This window comes from Anas acuta, chromosome 23 (assembly GCF_963932015.1).
Source record: "Anas acuta chromosome 23, bAnaAcu1.1, whole genome shotgun sequence".
Classification (NCBI taxonomy): Eukaryota; Metazoa; Chordata; class Aves; order Anseriformes; family Anatidae; genus Anas; species Anas acuta.
Window position 1 is genome coordinate 5,576,085 of NC_089001.1, and position 19,441 is coordinate 5,595,525.

At 57.6% G+C, this 19,441-nt stretch overlaps 1 protein-coding gene across 1 annotated transcript; it reads left to right on the top strand.

Annotated features, from left to right (window-relative positions):
* The first annotated feature begins 1,433 nt into the window (after positions 1 to 1,433).
* On the top strand, positions 1,434 to 18,672 carry ADAMTS8 (ADAM metallopeptidase with thrombospondin type 1 motif 8). Its single transcript, XM_068659159.1, has 9 exons — positions 1,434 to 2,231; positions 9,737 to 9,976; positions 10,158 to 10,290; positions 10,712 to 10,879; positions 11,058 to 11,356; positions 11,837 to 12,020; positions 12,219 to 12,391; positions 12,502 to 12,677; positions 14,625 to 18,672. Exons 1-9 carry the CDS (start codon positions 1,482 to 1,484, stop codon positions 15,355 to 15,357), a joined length of 2,856 nt encoding a protein of 951 aa, XP_068515260.1. The 5' UTR covers positions 1,434 to 1,481; the 3' UTR covers positions 15,358 to 18,672.
* The last annotated feature ends 769 nt before the right edge of the window (positions 18,673 to 19,441 follow it).

Consider the following 19,441-nt stretch of genomic DNA (forward strand, 5'->3'; position numbering starts at 1 on the left):
CCGGGGTAGCGCTGCTATTTAGAGCCACTGCTGTGTTTACTATATAGGTAGGGATGTGGCTTTTAAGTGGAGGTAAGAATAGAAAGGCAGATGTAAATACATCCTCAGTAAAGGGTGCGCCTTCACCCTGCACCCCGCTGCCCAGCTGTGGCTGGGACTCTGATTTCCCAGCTACAGGGAAGCGGGAATCCCAAGGTGCCAAATGCTGCTTCACCATTTCAAGTCTTTTTAGGATCAGGCTAAGGGGGAAAAAAGCCCACAATTTCAAAGAGCTGATCCTTGGGCTTGTATCCACTGCATGGTTAAGGCACAAGCCCAGCTCTGAGTGTGTGCTACCCCCCATAGAAGGTTTAGGAAATCAGGACAGGGAGCAGGATGGGACCTGCCACCATCCCAGGATATCTCCGTGCTGTACCAAGTGTGCTCCAAAAGCCAGGAATCTCATGAACTAATGGGGAAGGAGGGCTAAAGAGGAAAGAAGGAGTAATCTATAAGGAGCAGTTTCCCTTGCTCCATTACAGCCGGGTTGTTCCTGGTGCTAAGCAGGTTCCCAGCCAGGGACAGCGTGCTTCTGCCCATCTCCCGACGCTTGCCACCTCCGTACTCGTGGCAGTGGCCACCGGGTTTTGTGGGCTGAGACCTGTAGGATTTCCATTGACAGCAGGGAAATATGGATGGGGAGACAAAATGGATCCGAAAGGGGGACATCCAGGTGTTTAACGAAGTCACACTTCCCCCTGACCCCAAAATGCTCAGCGGGAGCTGGCTGCATTATTTTATTCTTGTAGGTATTTCCCAGAAGTCTGATTTAGCCCCTGGAGCCCATTGCTTTATTCCAGCCTGAGCAAACCCCATGTGGCCCCAGCTGTTCAGGGCACGGAAAACCTCCTGCGTTTGTCACTGCCGCAGCTTTCCCTGGGGCCCAAAATCCTCTGTCCCTGGCAAAGTAAAAGATGCAGGAACCACGGAGCCAAACGCCCCGGGGCACCTCCTGCCTTGCAGGCGCTCCCCATAACAAAGCCCTGGTGCTTTCCAGCCCTGTCCAGAGAAGCAATCGAAGGGACCCCCAGGAAAACCGGGGGGAGGACGTGGCCACCTCTGGCACCCCTCGGGGGCAATTTGCCCCGTGGCGGGGGGAGAAGCGGCTGCAAGAGCCCAGCGGGGACAGGACCCTGCACCCCCTGCTGCTGGGGCGAGCAGGATCAGGCCCCGGCTGCGGGCGGGCAGTGGCTGGGCCGAAGGGGTTAACGCTGGGAGAGTAACAGGCTGGAGTTGACACTTGGAGGCAGGCGGGGCTCCCGGCGCCTGATTGGCCTCAAACCCCATCCAAAAGTGCTTTTTTTTTTTTTTTTTTTTTTCTGCTTCTTCTTCTTTTTTTTTTTTTTTTTTTTTTTTTTCTCTTTCACTTCTCCTCCTCCCCCAGCCTCTGGCTGGCAGGGGAGGGGAGCGGGGAACAGCGAGAGATCAAAAATAAACCTCTTATGTCAAAGCCGGGGGGAGAAAGTATAAATACAGCGGGCTCCGCAGCCGCCGCGGAGCAGCCGTCGCGGGGCCGGGCAGCGGGAGCCCGGCGGGGCCGGGCCATGGGGCGGCGGGCGCTGCTGGCCGGCCGGGCCCCGCTCCACCTGCTGCTGCTGTGCCACGCCTGGGCGCTGCCTCCGCCGCCCCGCGAGGCTCAGCCTCCGCCGGCCCGGGAGGCTCAGCCGGTGCTGCCCGCCCGCCTGCCCGCCCCGTCGGGGCAGCTGGCTCTGCGGCTGGCCGCCTTCGGGCGCGCCGTGGTGCTTCGCCTCCGGCCCGACGCCTCCTTCCTCGCCCCTCGCCTCCGCCTGCAGCGCCTGGGAGGAGGTCGGAGGCCGCCGGGCCGCGCCTCGCCCCGCCGGGGCTGCTTCTACGCGGGCACCGTCGAGGGGCGCCCCGATGCCCCCGCCGCGCTCAGCCGCTGCGGGCCGGCCGCCGGGCTCCGCGCCGCCTTCCTGCTCGACGGGGCGGCCTACGAGCTGCTGCCGCTCGGGACGCCCGCTCCCGGCCCTCCCTGGCGCCGCTTGCACCGCCTCCAGCGCCGCGCCGCCCCGACGGCCGCCCCGACGGCGGCCCGGCCCCGGCCCCCGGCAGCCGCCGGCCCCGCGGAGCCGCTCCGGAGGCCCCGGCGCTTCGTGTCCGAGGCGCGCTACGTGGAGACGCTGCTGGTGGCCGACGCCTCCATGGTGCGCTTCTACGGGGAGGACGTGGAGGTAAGGGCTGGAGCTGGCCCCCCGCCCCATCCCCGGCCCCATCCCGCTGTGGCCCTTCCTTTCTCCATCCCCACCACCTCCCCTTCCCTCCTGTCCCCATCCCTCTGTCCCCCCCCAGCCCCTCATCGCTCCCCGGTGTCCCCACCCGTGCCATGTCCCGCTCCCACTCGCCCCCCTGTTGCTGCCAAGGCACGGAGGGGAGCCCAGCACGGCGGGGAGCCCGTGTGCCCCCCACCCGGTGCTGCACCCCGGGGTCCTCGGGGGGTCTGGAGCCAGCAAGGGGTGGCCCCTTCCCACCCCGGAGCCTAGTGGGGCAGGGACAGGCAGGGACTGCTGGTGATGGGCTGGGGACCTGCGCTCCGTCCCCACCCTTGCTTGCTCTGTAGGAGCCAAAAGTCCCTGTGCAAAGGCTGCAGGGGAGTTCAGCTGGTGTTGGGGACCCTTTCCAGAGCCGGCACCCACCCCATACATCTGCCCAGGCTGCACACTGCAGTGTCCCTCGTGCCCAGTGTCCCCACTTCTCTCTGTAGGGACAGAGCTGTGCTGCAACGGGCTGGGCAGCAAATGGCACGGTAACGGCCCCGCTCCCGAGCCACCTGTTAGCAGCCCAGCAGATGCACAGCGCTGCTTTTTCCCCACGCCACCGCTGCCAGAAGCATTCCCTGCCTGGACACGCTGCCCCCAGCCAGGAACCGCAGAGACCCCCGCAGCGGGACAGGGTGGGGACATGGCCCCCTGGTGCCGGGGAGCTCGAGCCCAGGAAACGCCAGTGCAACTGCAAATGTGATAAGGACAGGGCTAATCCCTCGGGTCTAGTGTGCACTTCCCATCGCAGAGGGGCTCTCAGCAGCACCGGTTGCTGATTTTTGGGGACCTCCTCCCAGTGCCTCAGTTTCCCCAGGTCTCGCATGGGGGAAATTTTCCCAAGCGTTGTCCTGTGCTGCACCCCGCTTGCCTGCACGTGCTGCCCTGCTCCTGGCAGGGAAGGTTTGTTTGGGTCCCTGGGTCCAAATCCGGGCTGGCACGATCTGAAATCCCCGGGGCTTTGCAAGAGACAGGCGTGCACCGAAAGTGCTCATCCTGTGCTGTGGCTGGCAGGGTGCAGGGCTGGTGGAGGAGAGCTTGGTGTGGGTGCCTGAAACCTGCACTTTAGCAGCGTGGCTTTGCCACTTCTGCCCGCTTTGTCCTTTTTTCTGCTGGCTTCCTCCAGCTTCTCCACTCCTAATAAAGCAGTGTTTTAATTCCAGCCCTGCTCAGGCAGTGCCTGACCTTGAGAAATGCTGAGCCCTGGTGCTCCAGCTGATTTCAGCTGTTGTTCCGGGTGTTCAGCATCACTCAGGCTTTGCTCTTTGCTTGCTTTTGCTCGCATAGCCCCGAGCTGGGCCGGCAGAAACTCCAGAGGGCTCAGTCTGCAGATAGCAGGGGATTAAGGAGCAATGGATGCTGCACTTGGAGACAGCTCCCCCGAGCTTTCAGCAGGCAGAACAGTTTTGCAGTGGAGTAACCTGAACCTTTAAGCAACAGGCAAATAAATGATAGTGCAAATGACTCCCAGTAGTATGAAACTGGTCCCAGATCCCCCCCAAGGACAGGAAAAATAACATTTTGCATCTGCCTTCTGTAGCTAGGTGGGCACAGGAAGATTTTAAAGCAGCACCCAGGGGTCTGCAACCCGCTACAGCTAAGCTGATAGATTTTTGGGTGGGAATCCTGATAATGCCCAGCTTGAGATAGGGAAAAAAATAACAGCCCTGTGGGCACATCACTGCCATGGTAGGTCTTGAAGGCAGAAGGCTGCTGAGCTGCAAGGGGCTGAAATGCTGGAACCGAGCCCTGTCTTTGCTGGGAGAGCCCTGGAGCATGAGCAGTGCTGCAGGGCAGATGCATGGCAGCTCCCCCCTTAATTACCTTAATAATTAGTTTCTGGTCTGCTCTGCTCCTATTTTACTGTCTCCTCTTTGTCCCGAAGAGGGGTATCTTTGCAGCATCTCTCAGGGTGTTTCCTGATGGAAAGCAAGCTTTTACAGATCTCACTTAGGATGAACAGGGCAATAACATTTAAGTACTTGGGAGAAAACTTCAGCCAGCTCTTGTGGCAGCTTCTGCACCTAGAGCATTTTCCCCTCCAAGTGTAGCAGTAAAAAGCAGCCAGCAAACACCTGCGCTATTTCTGTCTTTTGATCTCAGCGACACAAATACAGGGAGAAGTTCCCAACTCAGAGACCCAATAGCCTGCTTGCTTCTCCCTAAGGACCTAGGTTTTGGGAGCCAAAAAAGTGATGGCTCCCTTGTGCCAGTGAGCTCTCAAGGAGATGCCCAGGCAGCTGCGATGTTGAGTCAGAAGAAGCCATATTTACATAGTGACTTTTCTTCCCGTAACCACACTTTAATTACTAAATATTTATTAAAGGCCACAAGCATTGTTTGTATTCCCAGTTACTTTCTTGCATAAGCTGCAAGAGATCAAGCAGAAGATAGTCACCATGAGATGCATTCAAGCATTGCAAATTATAATCAATGTCATGCTGTTATTAGGGAAATGCTATTAGTGATTTATTTTTAATCAATCTGTGCCATGGATTGAGCCATTATAATTCAGCTGTTAACCCAATTTAGATAACAAGAGCTTAATTCTGCTTCCATCAATGCTCATGTAAACCGGGAGGAAATTATGAAGTGAGAGCAAAACCAGGCCTGGGATTTGGGGATTTAATCCTCCTTCTGGGTTGATGACTGCAGGAGATGGGGGGTCTGGGGGGCATCAGCAGCAGGGCAGTGCTGGGCTCTACCACCTGTGAGCACCCAGCAGGTCGTGGAGGACTTTGTGGGATGTGAGTTGTGGTGAACAGAAAGTGCTCCCCTATATAGAGACGGGTGCGAGGCCCTAGGATGGATGCAGAAATTATTCTTTGGGTTTTCATGCAGAGAACCCAAGATAATTTCTGAAGGGGGGAAGAGTGTGTATCCCTAGCAGAATTAAGGGGTTCTTTATTATGGAAAACTGAGGCAGGAGATGGTGCAGGGCTTAATTCCCCTGACGTGCTGAAGGCTGCACACCGCACAGGCTGCACTTGGAGCGGTGCTCAGCAATGCCCAGGGTCTGTCTGCAACCCCAAAAGCAGCAGGCAGCCACAGAAACTGGCTGCAACATCCCCAGCCAGTTGGCAGCAGAATGAGATCACTGCAGTGGGATTTCTGCCCCCAAGAGACCAGGGATGAGACGCGTTTCCAAGCCTTCCTCAGCAGACGGGATGGCTGCTCTCTGCTTTTCTTTCCCTCTTCCTTGATGCAAGGAGCCTGTATCCATTGCCTCCAAGAGCTGGCACGTGAAGGCAGCGACCGAGGACCACAGCAAAATGAGGTTGGGCTGATTAAGCCGGGATTCCTCTCCTGACTTTTGTGGTTTTTCCAGGCAGATTTATGAGGTATTAGGAGTGCTGTTGCAATTCCTCCCCTGTAGGACCAGCCGGGCGCTGGAGTGTGTGGCCCCGTGCATGGCATGGGGCACCTCTGACCTGCACCCAGGCACTGCCAGGGTCCTGCTGCCACCCCTGGTGCTCAGGCCAGCTGTCAGAGTGACCCAGAGGTAAAGCTAAAGCCACCCCAAGCCTCAGTTTCCCTCGTGTCCAGCTCTTAAGCTTGTTTATGATACTTTGCAGCTTGAGCCTTGGAGCTCGCTTAATCCCTTGACAAAAGGAGCCGACCCCTCCTGAGCTGATCCCAAGGGATGGGATTAACAGGGATTTTTGCAAAGCAAAAGGGAACCTGCACCAATCCTGCCATCCACCAGCACCGCCTGCATTTCCCCAGACCCAGGTGCAAGGGGCTGGAGGATCCCTGGCACGCGGCTGCGCGGGGCAGGAGGAGCGCGCCCCCCGAGCATCCCCTTGGCAGATGTGCTGCTCTTCTCCGCCTGCCTCCTCCTCGTAATGTTAAACAGCTGCCGAGCCTCAGCCCTGCTGCTGAGTGCCGATTATAAAGGGCTTTGGTATGAAAGGCACGGTGCAAAAGGAGCCCTGTTCGCGGGCTGCCCCCCGCAGCCCCTCGGGGACACAGTTTGCTCTTTGCTGGCCCATGCAGCGGTGCTGCCGTGCCTCCGTGTCCCCAGCCTGACAAGGGACAGCTGCTTCTCTCACGGGACAGCCCCAAATATCCAGTAAGGAGGTGGAAAACGGGTGGGAGAGGAGGAAAAACAAGGGAGAAGTGGGACAGGGATGGGGCAACCAGGCGCGGCTGGGGTGTGGGTGCCCCCCTCGTCCCCAGCTCACCCCCCATTTCACTTGGCTGCCACCACTGATTTTCCAGGGCACCCAGGCAGATGTTTTGGGAGGCAGGCTGAGATGTGTTTTCACCAGTTGTTTTCGAAAGCTGGGCAGCCCTCGCATCTGACCCTGTGTTTTCTTCCTTCCATCTGTCCGCTCTCCAGAAATCTCGGCGTTTTTCTTCTCTCCCCCTGCAGAAACGCTGGCTTCTAGGGAGAAGGGAGGGGAGGAGGAAAAAAAAAAAAAAAAAAGGCAACTTTATGAACAAACAAACAAACCTACAGCCCCAGAGCAGGTCAAGCACAGTTGGTCTCCACGGGTGTTTTTCCCCAGCACGAGCTGGGGAGCGTGTGGGGGGAGGCGAGCCGTGCCGGGGGCTGCACCCTGCCATCCTCCTGCACTGGGTGGGACCACGACATTAGATCATCATGCACATACCACAGCAATAGTGTCGGTCTAAGCCTGGTTTCTCCTCCCCCCAGTCGTACCCCCCCCCCAAAAAAAAAAAAAGATAATTTTTAAAAACAGTTTGGGGATCTCTGCAGACTTCAGCTTCCAAGTGCTTCCTTTGAAGATGAACGTAAGTAGAGATTTTGCAAGAGCCTGTATCAGAAAGCGCAATCCTTCGGCATTGGCACGTTGCAAGCAATCACTCCAGTTCTCTGTGCTCCAACTTATTTATTTTTTTCATTGCTGAGCCTCTTCGCCGCACGTACTGCTTGCCGCTGGCAATCCCGTGACCTGTAACCACGTCAGGCAGCTGCCTGGGTAAGGGCTGCGTTGTCTCCCCCAGGATCGAGTCCCCCACGGGTCTAGATAAATAGTTTTCTCCTTGCAAAGTGGCCGCTGTGCAGTTTGCCCGAGCAGGGTTCCTTCTCCCCGGGCACAGCAGCAGTGCCAGTGGTGCACGCGTGCGGCTTGCTCGGGGCTTGGGTAGCAAATGGCAATGTCAGGGCTGGGGTAGGAAATGGCCGTGCTGCAGCAGGAGGAGTATCAGAGCTGTGGCATGGGCACTTTGGGGGGAAAATGGTTGGATTTGGGCTTCTTGGGAGCAAAATGAGCCAGGCTGTAGAGACCCTTGTGCTGCCTCTGCAGTACAAGTGGGGCAGAGGAGGGATGCTCCTGTGATCCACGGGGGCTGGCACCTCGAGGGACTGTTTTTCCAGCTGGACAGAAATCCTGCCATGATCTCCGAGGGCGCTGGCTGGAAATCACAGCGGCACCTTGCAAGGAGACAGAAATCAGCCCACAAGCTGTGTTCCCTCCTAGGTGGCTCATCCAGCCTCCTTGCAAAGGCACGGGGAGGATGCGAGGAGCGGGATTCGACTCATCTGCAGTCAATTGTTGGCCAAAAGAGCAAAGTCGGCCTCTCCTGAGCTCTGGGGACTCCATACCTCATTTTTAGCCCCAGCTCCAAGCCCTTGGCCAAAGCAAGGAGGGATGCAGGTGGGCTGCTGCTCTCCCCGGAGCAGTTGGGGTCCTGCATTGGGCCACCCGAAACCCAGCGAGCTCCTGCACAGTCCAAGGACGGGTATAAATAGACACCAGATGGTGGAACAAGTGAATTTGACCTTTTAATCTGTGCTAAATAGCCGTTTGTTTGGTTCACTTTCCATCTTTCCAGCTCTTTCTGGTGCTTTGCAGATGGAGGGCAGGCAGAAGGATGTTTTCCAAGCCCCCACATTCCCACTGCTGGAATAGTTTCTTGGCTGGGCATAGCCCCACAGTCATATCCTAGGGCTCTGAGAGCTCCCAGGTAAAAAATACAGACTGGTGAGAAACCTGGAAGGGGATGGACAGGGACGGGGCAGGATTTGCTTCAAGGTGCTGGATGATCCCGTGATTTTTCACACCTCTTACAGTGCTTGAGCAGGAACGATGGCATTAAGGTTAGCTTCTGTGTCCCAGGCATGTTTTGTGGTGCACGTATCGACCTTAAGACCACCACAGAGAGAAAACCTCCCCGCAGTGCTGTTTGGAAAAAGTTGCCCCTTTTTCCTGTATCATCCTCTCAATGGGTGGCGATGCCGCCTGGTTGCGCAGGAGCACTCTGGATGCAAAGGAAACAGGAGGCTGTGGACCTGCAGAGCATCCTCCTAGGTCCTCCCAGGGGTAATTTTAGGAAGGCTTTGTGCTATTTTTAGGTAGGTTCCCAATGGACTTCCCCACGGGACAAACAATCCCCCCGTCCCCTGGAGCAAGTGGCTGCACTCGCAGGGACCTCGTCTGCGTTTCTGGCCTCGGTGGTGACTTCTCCGTGACATTCACTGCGTGTTTTGGCCCGGGACATGAGTCACACACGAGGGGCTCCCGCCGGCTCCGTGGGCTGGCGGTGCCGTGGCAGGGCGACCCGTCTGGGGCCGGGAGAAGCCACTTTCTCTTTCCCAACACTCGCGTGTTGTGTAATAGCCGCATTTTTTTCCCCTGACTCCGGGTCTGTGAACGGGTGCCAAGCAGAAGAGGAATGTCGATGCTCCGATAAGATGTTTACATCAGCCTAAACGTTGCTGGCGCACTTGACATATGAAGTAACCGCCGGCTGTCCCGGCCGCCGAGCCGGGGATGCTGCTGGGAGAAGCCCCGGGGTGGGAGCGAGCCCCATTCACCAGCAGGGACCGCGGTGGGAAGGAGCCGCACGTGGCTCGGACGCGTGGGCCACAGCCAGAGAACACGTTCAAGGAGTAATAGGGCCGAGTGTCATGGGCAGAAAGCGTGGTTTGAGGCTGGGGACATCGGGTTCGGGCCCCGCTGACCGGCGCAGGCAGGAATTTTGCAGCAGCGGGAGGGAAATTTGCAGCAGCGGCGGCTGTGCACGCACGGCAGCCCCTGCCCCGGGGAGATGAGGGCAGGGTTAATGCCGTGGGAATATGCAGGAGCACTGGTGAGGACACGTGAGGCTTTCCCAAAGCGTCCCTGGGTGCAAAGGGTTGGTGGCATGTGACAGACGGCGGCTGGAGAAGGGGACAAGGCAATGACCACGGGGTGGGATCGTCCTGCCCGTAACCTGCCGCGTCCTTCCCGCTGGCACAGGGAGCACAGCGCCGTGTACCGGGATGGCAGCGCCTCATCCACCAGCCCGGGTGGTTGCATGACCCCACAGGGACGTGGTAGGCTTCATAAACGGGGCTGATTTCTCATTTCCTAGCAAAACCAAGAGTCTCCCCGCGCAGACGTGAGCTACACCACGCGCCCCTGCGGGTGAGGTTTCACCAGGGCTTTTCCCATCCCTCTCCCTCCCTGCAGAACCACGTCCTGACCCTGATGTCCATGGCAGCCCGCATCTACAAGCACCCCAGCCTGAAGAACGCCATCAACCTGGTGGTGGTGAAGGTGCTGGTGGTGGACGACGAGGCGGCGGGGCCGGAGGTGTCCGACAACGGCGGCCTCACCCTGCGCAACTTCTGCAGCTGGCAGCAGCAGTTCAATCCCCTGAGCGACCGGCACCCCGAGCACTACGACACCGCCATCCTGCTCACCAGACAGGTCTGCAGGGACCCCTGGCACGGGCTGGGGGGAGACGAGGCATCGAGGTGGCCCTGGAGGGAGAGGAGAGCATGGGATGGAGCTCCCCGTGGGGACAAGCTGAGATTTTGGGGTCGGTGCTCTCTGGGCGCTGAGTTTTGGGTTTCCCCGTCCTCACCCTCTTGGTGCTGCCTTCTGACAGGATTTCTGCGGGCACCAGAGCTGCGACACGCTGGGGGTGGCGGATATTGGCACCATGTGCGACCGCAACAAAAGCTGCTCGGTGATCGAGGACGAGGGCCTGCAGGCAGCCTACACCCTGGCTCATGAACTGGGTAATGCACGGCCTCTGGTGTTTTTGCTGTTTTGTTTTTTTTTGTGTGTGTGTGTATGTTTTATTGTTTTCTGCCCAGCACTGGCATCTCCACTCTGGGTACCAGCTGCAAAGCCTGCAGTGGCACTGGGGGGGCTTCGGGCACCAGCAGGGGCTGGTTTATGTGAGCAAACATATTTCCAAGTGCCAGAGCTGGTAGAAATGGGTGCGTTTGTCTGGTGTAACTAAGCTGTGATGAGCTGCGGCATGGGACCAGGAGCTTCTCATCCTTGTGTTGCTCCTAGAGATCTGCTAATTTGGGTTGTTTTCCCCAACATTTCATACATCATTGCGTTACAGCGAGCAAGCATTTTGATTATTGCTCCTGATTTATGGAAGCAAATAGAGGCAGGTAACTCACAGAGGCCCTCCCTGCTCCCCAGGCCACGTGCTCAGCATGCCCCACGACGACTCCAAGACCTGCGAGCGGCTCTTCGGGCCCCTCGGCAAGCACCACATGATGGCCCCGCTTTTTGTCCACCTGAACAAGAGCCAGCCGTGGTCGCCCTGCAGCGCCATGTACCTCACCGAGTTCCTGGACGGCGGGCACGGTAAGGCTCAGCAGCGTTTCCCTTGATTGCTCGGGCTCTTTGCAAGCCCTGGAGGGGTTCGTGGGGTGAAGGTAACTCAACCAGACAACAGGCTGAAGCTCTGGTCGCCTTCTCGGTGCCACCCGTGGTGTTAAGATGCATCTCCAGCCTAATTCTTGTACCTCCTTGCTGCTTCCAGGTGACTGCCTGCTTGACGCCCCGGCCAAAGCCCTCTCCCTGCCCGCTGAGCTGCCCGGCCAAGGAGCCCTCTACAGCCTGGACCAGCAGTGCCAGCAGATCTTTGGCAAGGACTTCCAGCACTGCCCCAACACCACGGAGGAGGACATCTGCGCCCAGCTGTGGTGCAGGATGGGCACCGGGGAGCCGCTGTGCCACACCAAGAACGGCAGCCTGCCCTGGGCCGACGGCACCCCCTGCAAGGGCAGCGGGCTGTGCTGGGATGGTGCCTGCCTGCCCCAGGACGCGCTCCAGCCCCAGGTACTGGCACAGTTCATTGGGATGTGGGGCTGAAGGGCTGGGATGTGGATTTCTGGGGTTTCCAAACCCCCATCCTGCAGTCTCCAGGAGCATATTGGGGTTTGCTGGGTTTATATTTTGGATATCTCCTCCGTCAGCACTGTGCTTTTTGCTGGTTTGTGTTAGATGCGCACTGCTGCGCGTTCACCAGGCTGGTCCTAACCAGAGCGAGCAGCCAGCAGCTCTGCAATTAACTCTGATTAAACTGATTTTTTTTTTTTTTTCCGGGGGGTATTAGCAGCGATTTCTGAGCCAGCCAACAAAGCGCCAACTTCCAGCACGCGAACTCGTGGAAGCCGGCAGCAACTTCACGCAAAGCATGTGCTTAAGTGCTTTGCTGGACCAGGGCCCCGCTTAGCGGCACGGGGAGAGGAGCTGGGGGCGGACGGGGGGAATTTTTGTACCTCCTCCACCCTCTCAGCCCCTTGTGGCCTCTTGCAGCCGGCGGTGGACGGCGACTGGGGCCCGTGGAGCCCCTGGGGGCCCTGCTCGAGGACGTGTGGTGGCGGCGTGCAGTTCTCCCACCGCCACTGCGACCACCCCCGGCCCCAGCACGGCGGCAGGTACTGCGAGGGGCAGCGCACCCGCTACCAGTCGTGTCACACCGACGAGTGCCCGCAGGACGGTAAGCCACCCGGATGCTCATCCACTCCCCTCTCCTTTTCTCTGCAGTCCATCAGAGGCAGTTTTGGGCAAAAGCTGTCTGCTGCAGCTGTGCTCCCACCATCCTCGGGTCTCTCCTGCGTCTCCGCGATGGCAGAGGATGGTGGTTCCTGCCTCCCAGCCTGGGGCTTTGGGGTCACGTTTTTGCCTCTCCTTCCAGGCAAGAGCTTTCGGGAGCAGCAGTGTGAGAAGTACAACAGCTACAACTTCACCGACCTGGATGGGAACCGGCTGGAGTGGGTCCCCAAGTACGCCGGGGTGTCCCCCCGGGACCGCTGCAAGCTCTTTTGCCGAGCCAGGGGGAGGAGCGAATTTAAAGTCTTTGAGGCCAAAGTAAGGTGTCTCGTGATGGCAAATCCCAACGCCCATCACTACCCTGAGCCAGAGCAAATCCCAGCAGGCAGCCGTGCCCTGACTGCCCCTCCTCGCTCTCTCTTCCCCAGGTGATCGACGGGACGCTGTGTGGTCCGGAGACCCTCTCCATCTGCGTGCACGGGCAGTGCATCAAGGCCGGCTGCGATCACATCGTCGGGTCCTCCAAAAAGCTGGACAAATGCGGGGTGTGCGGCGGCAACGGCTCGACTTGCAGGAAAATATCCGGCTCGCTCAACAGATCCAAGTAAGGCTCAGGGGGGAGCGGGTCCGCAGAGAGGGGCTGGGGGAGAAGAGCAGCGCCAGGCCGTCGGAAGGGAGCAGAGACGCGTTTGTTCCTCTCGAGGCTGTGATTGGAAAAGCTGCTCTCGCTCCGCAGAGCTCCTGACCCGGCAACATCTGGCCGGGGAGCTTTGCTCGCTCCATCCCTCGCAGCCAGCCCCGGAGCACTGGGCAGATGTTCACAAAAGCCCAGCGTCTGCGTAAGCGCTTCCTACGCTCGCCACAGAGGAAACGAGACCAGGCCCGGGCTTATCAAAGAGCCAAAGCAGCGTTTCCATGGCCAGGCTCCTGCCTAGATCCCCTGCCCCTACCCCTGGTCCCCACTCCTGGTTCTGGGGGTGTCTCTGCATGGAGCAGGGGGTGCTGTATGGGACCTGGCTTACGGTGCTGGCTCTGGAAGCTGCCGCGATGCAGAAGGGTAAATTGGATATTTTGGGCTTTGAGCATTTCGCTCTCAAGCAGCAAAACCAGAGTGGGCTTGTTTCTGCCTCTCACTGCTGGGAAACAGCATGAGGTTTAGGAAATCTTTCTTCCATTCTGTTGCTGGACCAGGATTATTGGGAATCTTCCAAAGCTATGTAAAGATGTTTTGCTCTCTGCACCCGTAGCGTTGCACCCAGCTGCAGGCTGCATCTGCAGACTTAAGGAGCCAGCGGGGTTTGCAGCCCTGCAGATGCAGGCTGAGCTCATCCCCAGACCCCAGGGCTTCGCTGCCTTTCCTTTGGGGCAGCATTCTGCAGGGGGAGCTTATTTCCTAAAACCAGAGCTGGTGCTGACACCCCATCTGGGAATAAAGTCATCGCCCTGAGGAGTTTACAATAGGAATCACTCCGCAGTGCAGGGAGCCTGTTCGGGACACATTTTGAGGGTTGATTCAGGATATAAATAGCTCAACAATTTCTCCCTGGCTTGGGGTGAGGTTTGGTCCCAGGACGTGGGCTTCGAGGCAGCTGCTTCCCTCGCCCAAGATGCTTTGTCAGGAGCTGGAGTTAATGTGTCCCACGGAGGCTTTGCTGAACAGATAGCAACAAAAGCCCAGCACATCCCATTCCATGTGGCGAGGTGACTCACTCAGTCAAATTAGATTTCCTAAATGGTTTCCTTCCAGGGAGCCAGATGAATGGAGCTTCCATTCTCCTATGAATTGTTTGTGGTTGACTAAGGAGAGATTAGCGTGGTAGCACGGCCAAGAAGAGATCCCATTAAGATCAGGGTTGTGGAGGCCAGGGCGACTGAGAGCAGGGTTTGACCCGAAGGCTTTGCTCCAAAATACTCCGACTGTAATTACCAACCGCAGCACCAACCTGGGGAGTGCACACGAGACCCCTGCTGGCCCCGTGGCACAGGGTGGCACTTTTGGCACAGCTGCCAGGCGGTGTTAGAGCACAGCAGGCACTGGCACGGGTATTTCTTGCTGCCCTGGTTCTTGCTGCCTTCTAGAAAAGTCCTTCCAGTTCACACCAAGCCATCTGCAGCCTGAGATGGCTGTGCTTTTAACTGCTTGGCTCCTGTTCTCAGCAGCAACGTCTGGCCCCCAGACCCACCCTGCGATGTGCCCACCTCTCCCCTGCCCTGCTGCGCCCTCAGCAGTGACAAAGTCACAGGGCACATCTGGGCTTTTTGTGCCAAATGCTGCGGCTGTTTCAAATGAAAGGGAGCGAGGGTAGCGTGAAAGTAACCGGAATTTCCTCCCGAGGCTGATCACTGTGATAATTCGTTTGATTGCGTTGCTCATTTTTGCATGTAATTTAGGGATTTCTTCCAGCCTGGCGCACATCTGGCACAGCCGCAGCGCTCTGGGATACTGAGAGACGGCTTCAGAGCCCTGATCCCTCTTGGAAAATGTTATCCCCTGCGTGGGCCTCCTCTCGACAGGCCCAGGAAAATAACCGTGTCCCTTTGCCCCACGCAGGTACGGCTACAACGACATCGTCACCATCCCTGCTGGGGCCACCAACATCGACATCAAGCAGCGCAGCCACCGTGGGGTCCGTCACGACGGGAACTACCTGGCCCTGAGGACCCTGGAGGGCAAGTACCTGCTGAACGGAGACTTTGCCATCTCGGCCATGGAGCAGGACATCCTCGTCAAGGGGACCATCCTGAAGTACAGCGGCTCCATGACGACCTTGGAGAGGCTGCAGAGCTTCCGGCAGCTCCCCGAGCCGCTGACCGTCCAGCTGCTGACCATCGCCAGCGAGGTCTTCCCACCCAAGGTCAAGTACACCTTCTTCATCCCCAAGGACGTCCCTTTCAGCAAGCAGAAGGGCAAAGAGAAGAAGTCGGCCAACGCCATCCGCCCGATGCTCACCTCCCAGTGGGTCCTGGGCGACTGGTCCGAGTGCTCCAAGACCTGCGGCTCGGGCTGGCAGAGGCGGACGGTGGACTGCCGGGACGTTGAGGGCCAACCTTCCTCCACCTGCGACCGAGCCCTCAAGCCCGAGGACATCAAGCCCTGCGGCGACGTCCCCTGCCCGCTCTGGCGCCTGGGCCCTTGGTCTCCCTGCTCCCAGACGTGCGGCGAGGGCGTGCGGACGCGCAACGCCTCCTGCATCCACTACACCGGCACCATCATCGCCCCGGAGAAATGCAGCTCCCCGGGGCCACCACCGGCCACTGCCACCTGCCTGCTGCGACAGTGCTGAGTGGGGACGGGATGGGACGGGGCGATGCTCCTCACCCCCAGGGACGGGGACACAGATGCCCTCAAGGACAATAGCCGCTGGTACCCCCGCGGTTCATCCCCCTCCATCAGCATCTACCTCAGAGGGGGGAATAACGGCGGCAAAAAGAGGAGGAATTGCTTCTTTTTTCCTTTCTGGCTGGCTGGGGCTGCGGGTCGAGGAGGGCTGGTGTGGGTGGTGCTGGTCTAGGATGTGATAAATTTGGGGTTTCTTTCCAAAAGCGCCGCTGTGCGGGTCGGGCCAGGTCACTGTCCCCGCCATGCAGCAGCGTGGGTGTCTGAGCACAAGGAGCGTTTTATCAGCTGTGGTTTCAGCTGGAGATAACTCCCTCGTTTGGCTGGAAGAGGGAATGAGCTGAGGGCTGGGCTAATCAGCTGTGGCAGCTTCTGCTGGATTTATAACCCAGGCGGTGACAAACCTCTGCCTCCAAACATCCCCAGCACCCGCGGTTGTTCCTTGAGCCGCAGCCCCACCAGGAATTCTCGTCTCCACGCCTCCATTTCCCCAGCTCCAAAACCAAGGCTTAATTACACCCGATCCCGCTTGCAGGGTTGCCACAAGGATTAATTAAAGCTTCTGCAGTGCTCTGGCTGTGAAATGCCTATTGCTGTACCCCATTCCCCTCTGGAAGGGCCACTTGGCTGTGCCACCACCCCTCTCTTGTCTTCCTCGGCTCTGTGCTCTGCTTGCTCGCTTTATCAGCTGTGCTTTTAGTTGCAGAGATAATTTGCTCATCTGGCTTGCAGCAGGACCGAGCTGAGGCCACGCGTTAGGTGGGAGGCCAGGCTATGGGATCATCACGCTTCCTGCTGGATTTATCACCTCCAACACTGCAGCCCCCCCTTCCCAAGCATCCCCAGGACCCGCAGGTGCCGAGTGAGACCCAGCCTCTCCCACCCCACTGCAGCGACCGGTGCCATTACTCAACCCTGATTTCCCAAGCCTGGGGTGCATGAGGATGCTCAAATCCGGCGTTTGGCTCCAGCCCTGCTTAATTTGGGACTGGAAGGTCTAAAACGGAGCCTCGCAGGGCTGGAGCTCCTCCTGCCCAGCAGGGACCGGCTGGGCCCCCTCTCCCAGCCCGGACGCCGTCTGGCCGCGGCGCAGATGCTGCTCACTCGCTGAACTTTCCCCTTTTGAAGCAGTCGCCTCTCGCTGGACATGTGTTGGCAGCAGCCGCTGCCTTGGGAGCTGGGCTGGAATCTGCAAATGTTTTGTCATGGACATCGTGCCGTGAGTGGATGTCTCGGCGTCCAGAGGCTCCTCTCTCTGTGCCCCTCGCTGCTTCCCCGCGGACGGCCAGGCATGCGTCTCCCCCTTGAATTCCCAGGGGAATGGCCTCTCCTGTCTGCCTTTTTCCCATGGCAGAGGGGAGAGGGAGAAAAGGGCTGGAAACCCCAACCTGGATTGAGGAGAGCTGCACGTCCCCGCAGCAAAAACACCCGGCTTTGCTCCTGCTGGCTGGCAGCAGCAGGAGGACTTGGATTCACTACATCTGTCTTTCCCCATCTGCAAAACGAAGCGGCCTCGTGGAGCTGCTTTTTGTCCAGGAGCTGCTCTGAGCACGGGGAATAAATACTGCTGCAAAACGAGAGGGCGCTTCTGCAAGAGGGGCTGGGGGGGTGGTAAGATATTGTCACCAGCTTGGAGGTGACCGAATGGCAGGTCCACCTGGCGAACCGTGCCTTTGGGAGAAATTCTTTTTGCCCCCTTGCCTAGCAGACGGCCTGCCTTGTATGCGAGGAGGCTCCGGTGTTATGCATGGTGCGGAGATGTGACGCTGTGCTGAAGCTCTGCGGTAGCAGGGAGAGGGCTGAGGATTTTTTAGTCGACATTGACCTCTGGATTTGGAGCAGGGAGTTCATCTAAGCTGGTGTGAAACCTTCCCTGGTGCTGTGCCCACCGTGCAGGATGGCACCGGGGGCTGAGCCGCTGGCCAGAAGCCCGTCCCCTACCCTAGGATCTGAAAGCAGGGCCGTTCACCCCTTCGGTGGCTGACCCCTCTCAAAGCCATGGGGCGTATAAGCAGGGAGCAGAGGGCTGAGGGTTTGGGCTTGGCTCTTTTTTAGAAAAGAAAAAACAAAGGCCAGCTGCGGAGTTTGGATGCAGAGCTGCTTGGGCTGCAGTTCAGACCTACCTTCGGGCAATGTTCTCTGTCTGCTAATTAATCTCCAGGAATTTAAGGCCTCTCGCTCTAACAAATAGCTGGATGCTAAAGTCATGTAGCCTTGCTGGGTTATTTTCTTTTCCCCTTTGCATCTGAGAGGGTTTCAGCTCAAAGGCGAGCATGTGTTTCCTCTCCAGCGTTGTAACCAGCATCCATTTAGGATGGGTCAGAAATTTCAGCCTGAGACGGTGCCAAGGAAAACGTCCGTATTTATCAGCCCTGCACAGGAGTCTTGCACGCCAAGGGCCTCTTCCAGCTTCTCATATTAGCTGTGCAGCCTCTTAGCCAGAGCTTCCCCTATGCAAAAACCCCTCCGTGCTGCAGGCAAATCCCACACCGTGCCCTTTTTCCCCTGGCACCTCCCCAGGATGTCAGAGGAGCAACCACAGGAGCGTGGCTGAAGGTGCACATCCGTGCAAGGGCAGGAGGCTCCTTGCAGAAAATGCACCCAGATTTGATCAAAACGCACCCATTTTTGATCTTTCCCTTGCTTTTCCAGCCAGGATGCTGATGGGGCCCTGCCTGGGGCTGGGGTGCGGGGTCTGGGTGAGGTGTGGGGTCTGGCACGTGCTGTTCCCGTCCTGCCTTCCCGTAGAAACACGTAGCCTTTACGCTGATTAAGTCCAAGAGGTTATATATTAGGATATATATGTGTATATATATGTTTCCCTTCAGTGAAGGATTGTAGCAACGTACTGAGCCTCTCGTGTTAGGTATTTATTATAAATTTTTGTTTTGTACAGTAGCTGTCTGGAAAGGAGAAGAAAAAAAAAGGAAAAAAAAAAAAAAAAAAAGGACTGTCTGTGTTTTATCATGCTGCTCCCACGTCCCCGCTCCGAAACCCGCAGGAGAGGGGAGGTCTCGCTCCGCGTGCGGCCGCCGCGCCCCACGGCTGGGGGCTCGCTCCCCCGGCGTGCACAAATCAGGGCGAGCTTTGCAAGCGGAACAAATCCCACAGAAGTGAGCTCGGGACTTCGGCTGCAAGGGGAAAAAAAAAAATAAAAATATCGTTTTCTGATTTTATCTTTTTTTCTGTGTTTTTGACTTTGAGAACAAGTCTGTTTGTGACTCTGCCTTTACCTCTTCAATAAAGGATTTCCTGCCAATCACCCTTTTGCTTTTTTTTTTTAACGCTTTTCGCAGGATGTTTTCTGTCTCCATCCCAAAAGCAATATTTAAATCTCCCTTTCCAGTAGCTTACTCCGCTTTAAATAAACAGTTAATTCAGCTCTAAGATGCTGAACCAAAACAACATGTGACGGAGCTGACAAAACCCAGGGAGCAAGAACGCTTCCCCAGAAGTTTCACTCGTCCTCTGTTTTGCAGCCTGCTCTGAGCAGCCACCTCCTCTCTGCGCTTATGTACACAGCCAATTCTGCTGCTTACCGGGAGGAAACACAGCCTCGGGCTAAAACAGGAGGGTTGCTGGCTCCTTCCCTTTTTGCACTGCAGCGGGACCTCGGTGCTGTTTCTCTGAGCGCAGTGCTGGCCTCCGAAACGCAGGGCTGCTGAAACCTGGCACGTGGCGGCGCAGACCTGCCAGCTATGTTGTTGGACTGTGTGGGCAGCGATATCTGGCCCTGGGATGTGTCACTACAGCCCTGGGCACAGGACGCGTGACACCCTATTTATAACCGTGTGGGACGCTCACTTCAGGTGCCCTCCCTTGGCCCCCGTACAGCCGGGTCCCGTTCTCCAGCTCCTGCCCCGTCTTGTTCCCCTCCTTTTTGTTTCATTGCCATCATTGGCTTTGAGTCAAATTATTGGGATTTCCAATGCCAAAGGCTTCAGAATATTAACAGGTAGGAAAAAGCCCCTAATTAATCATAGCCGAGCACCGTTACAATTTGGGTGTTATGGAGATAAAAAGGAACGGGG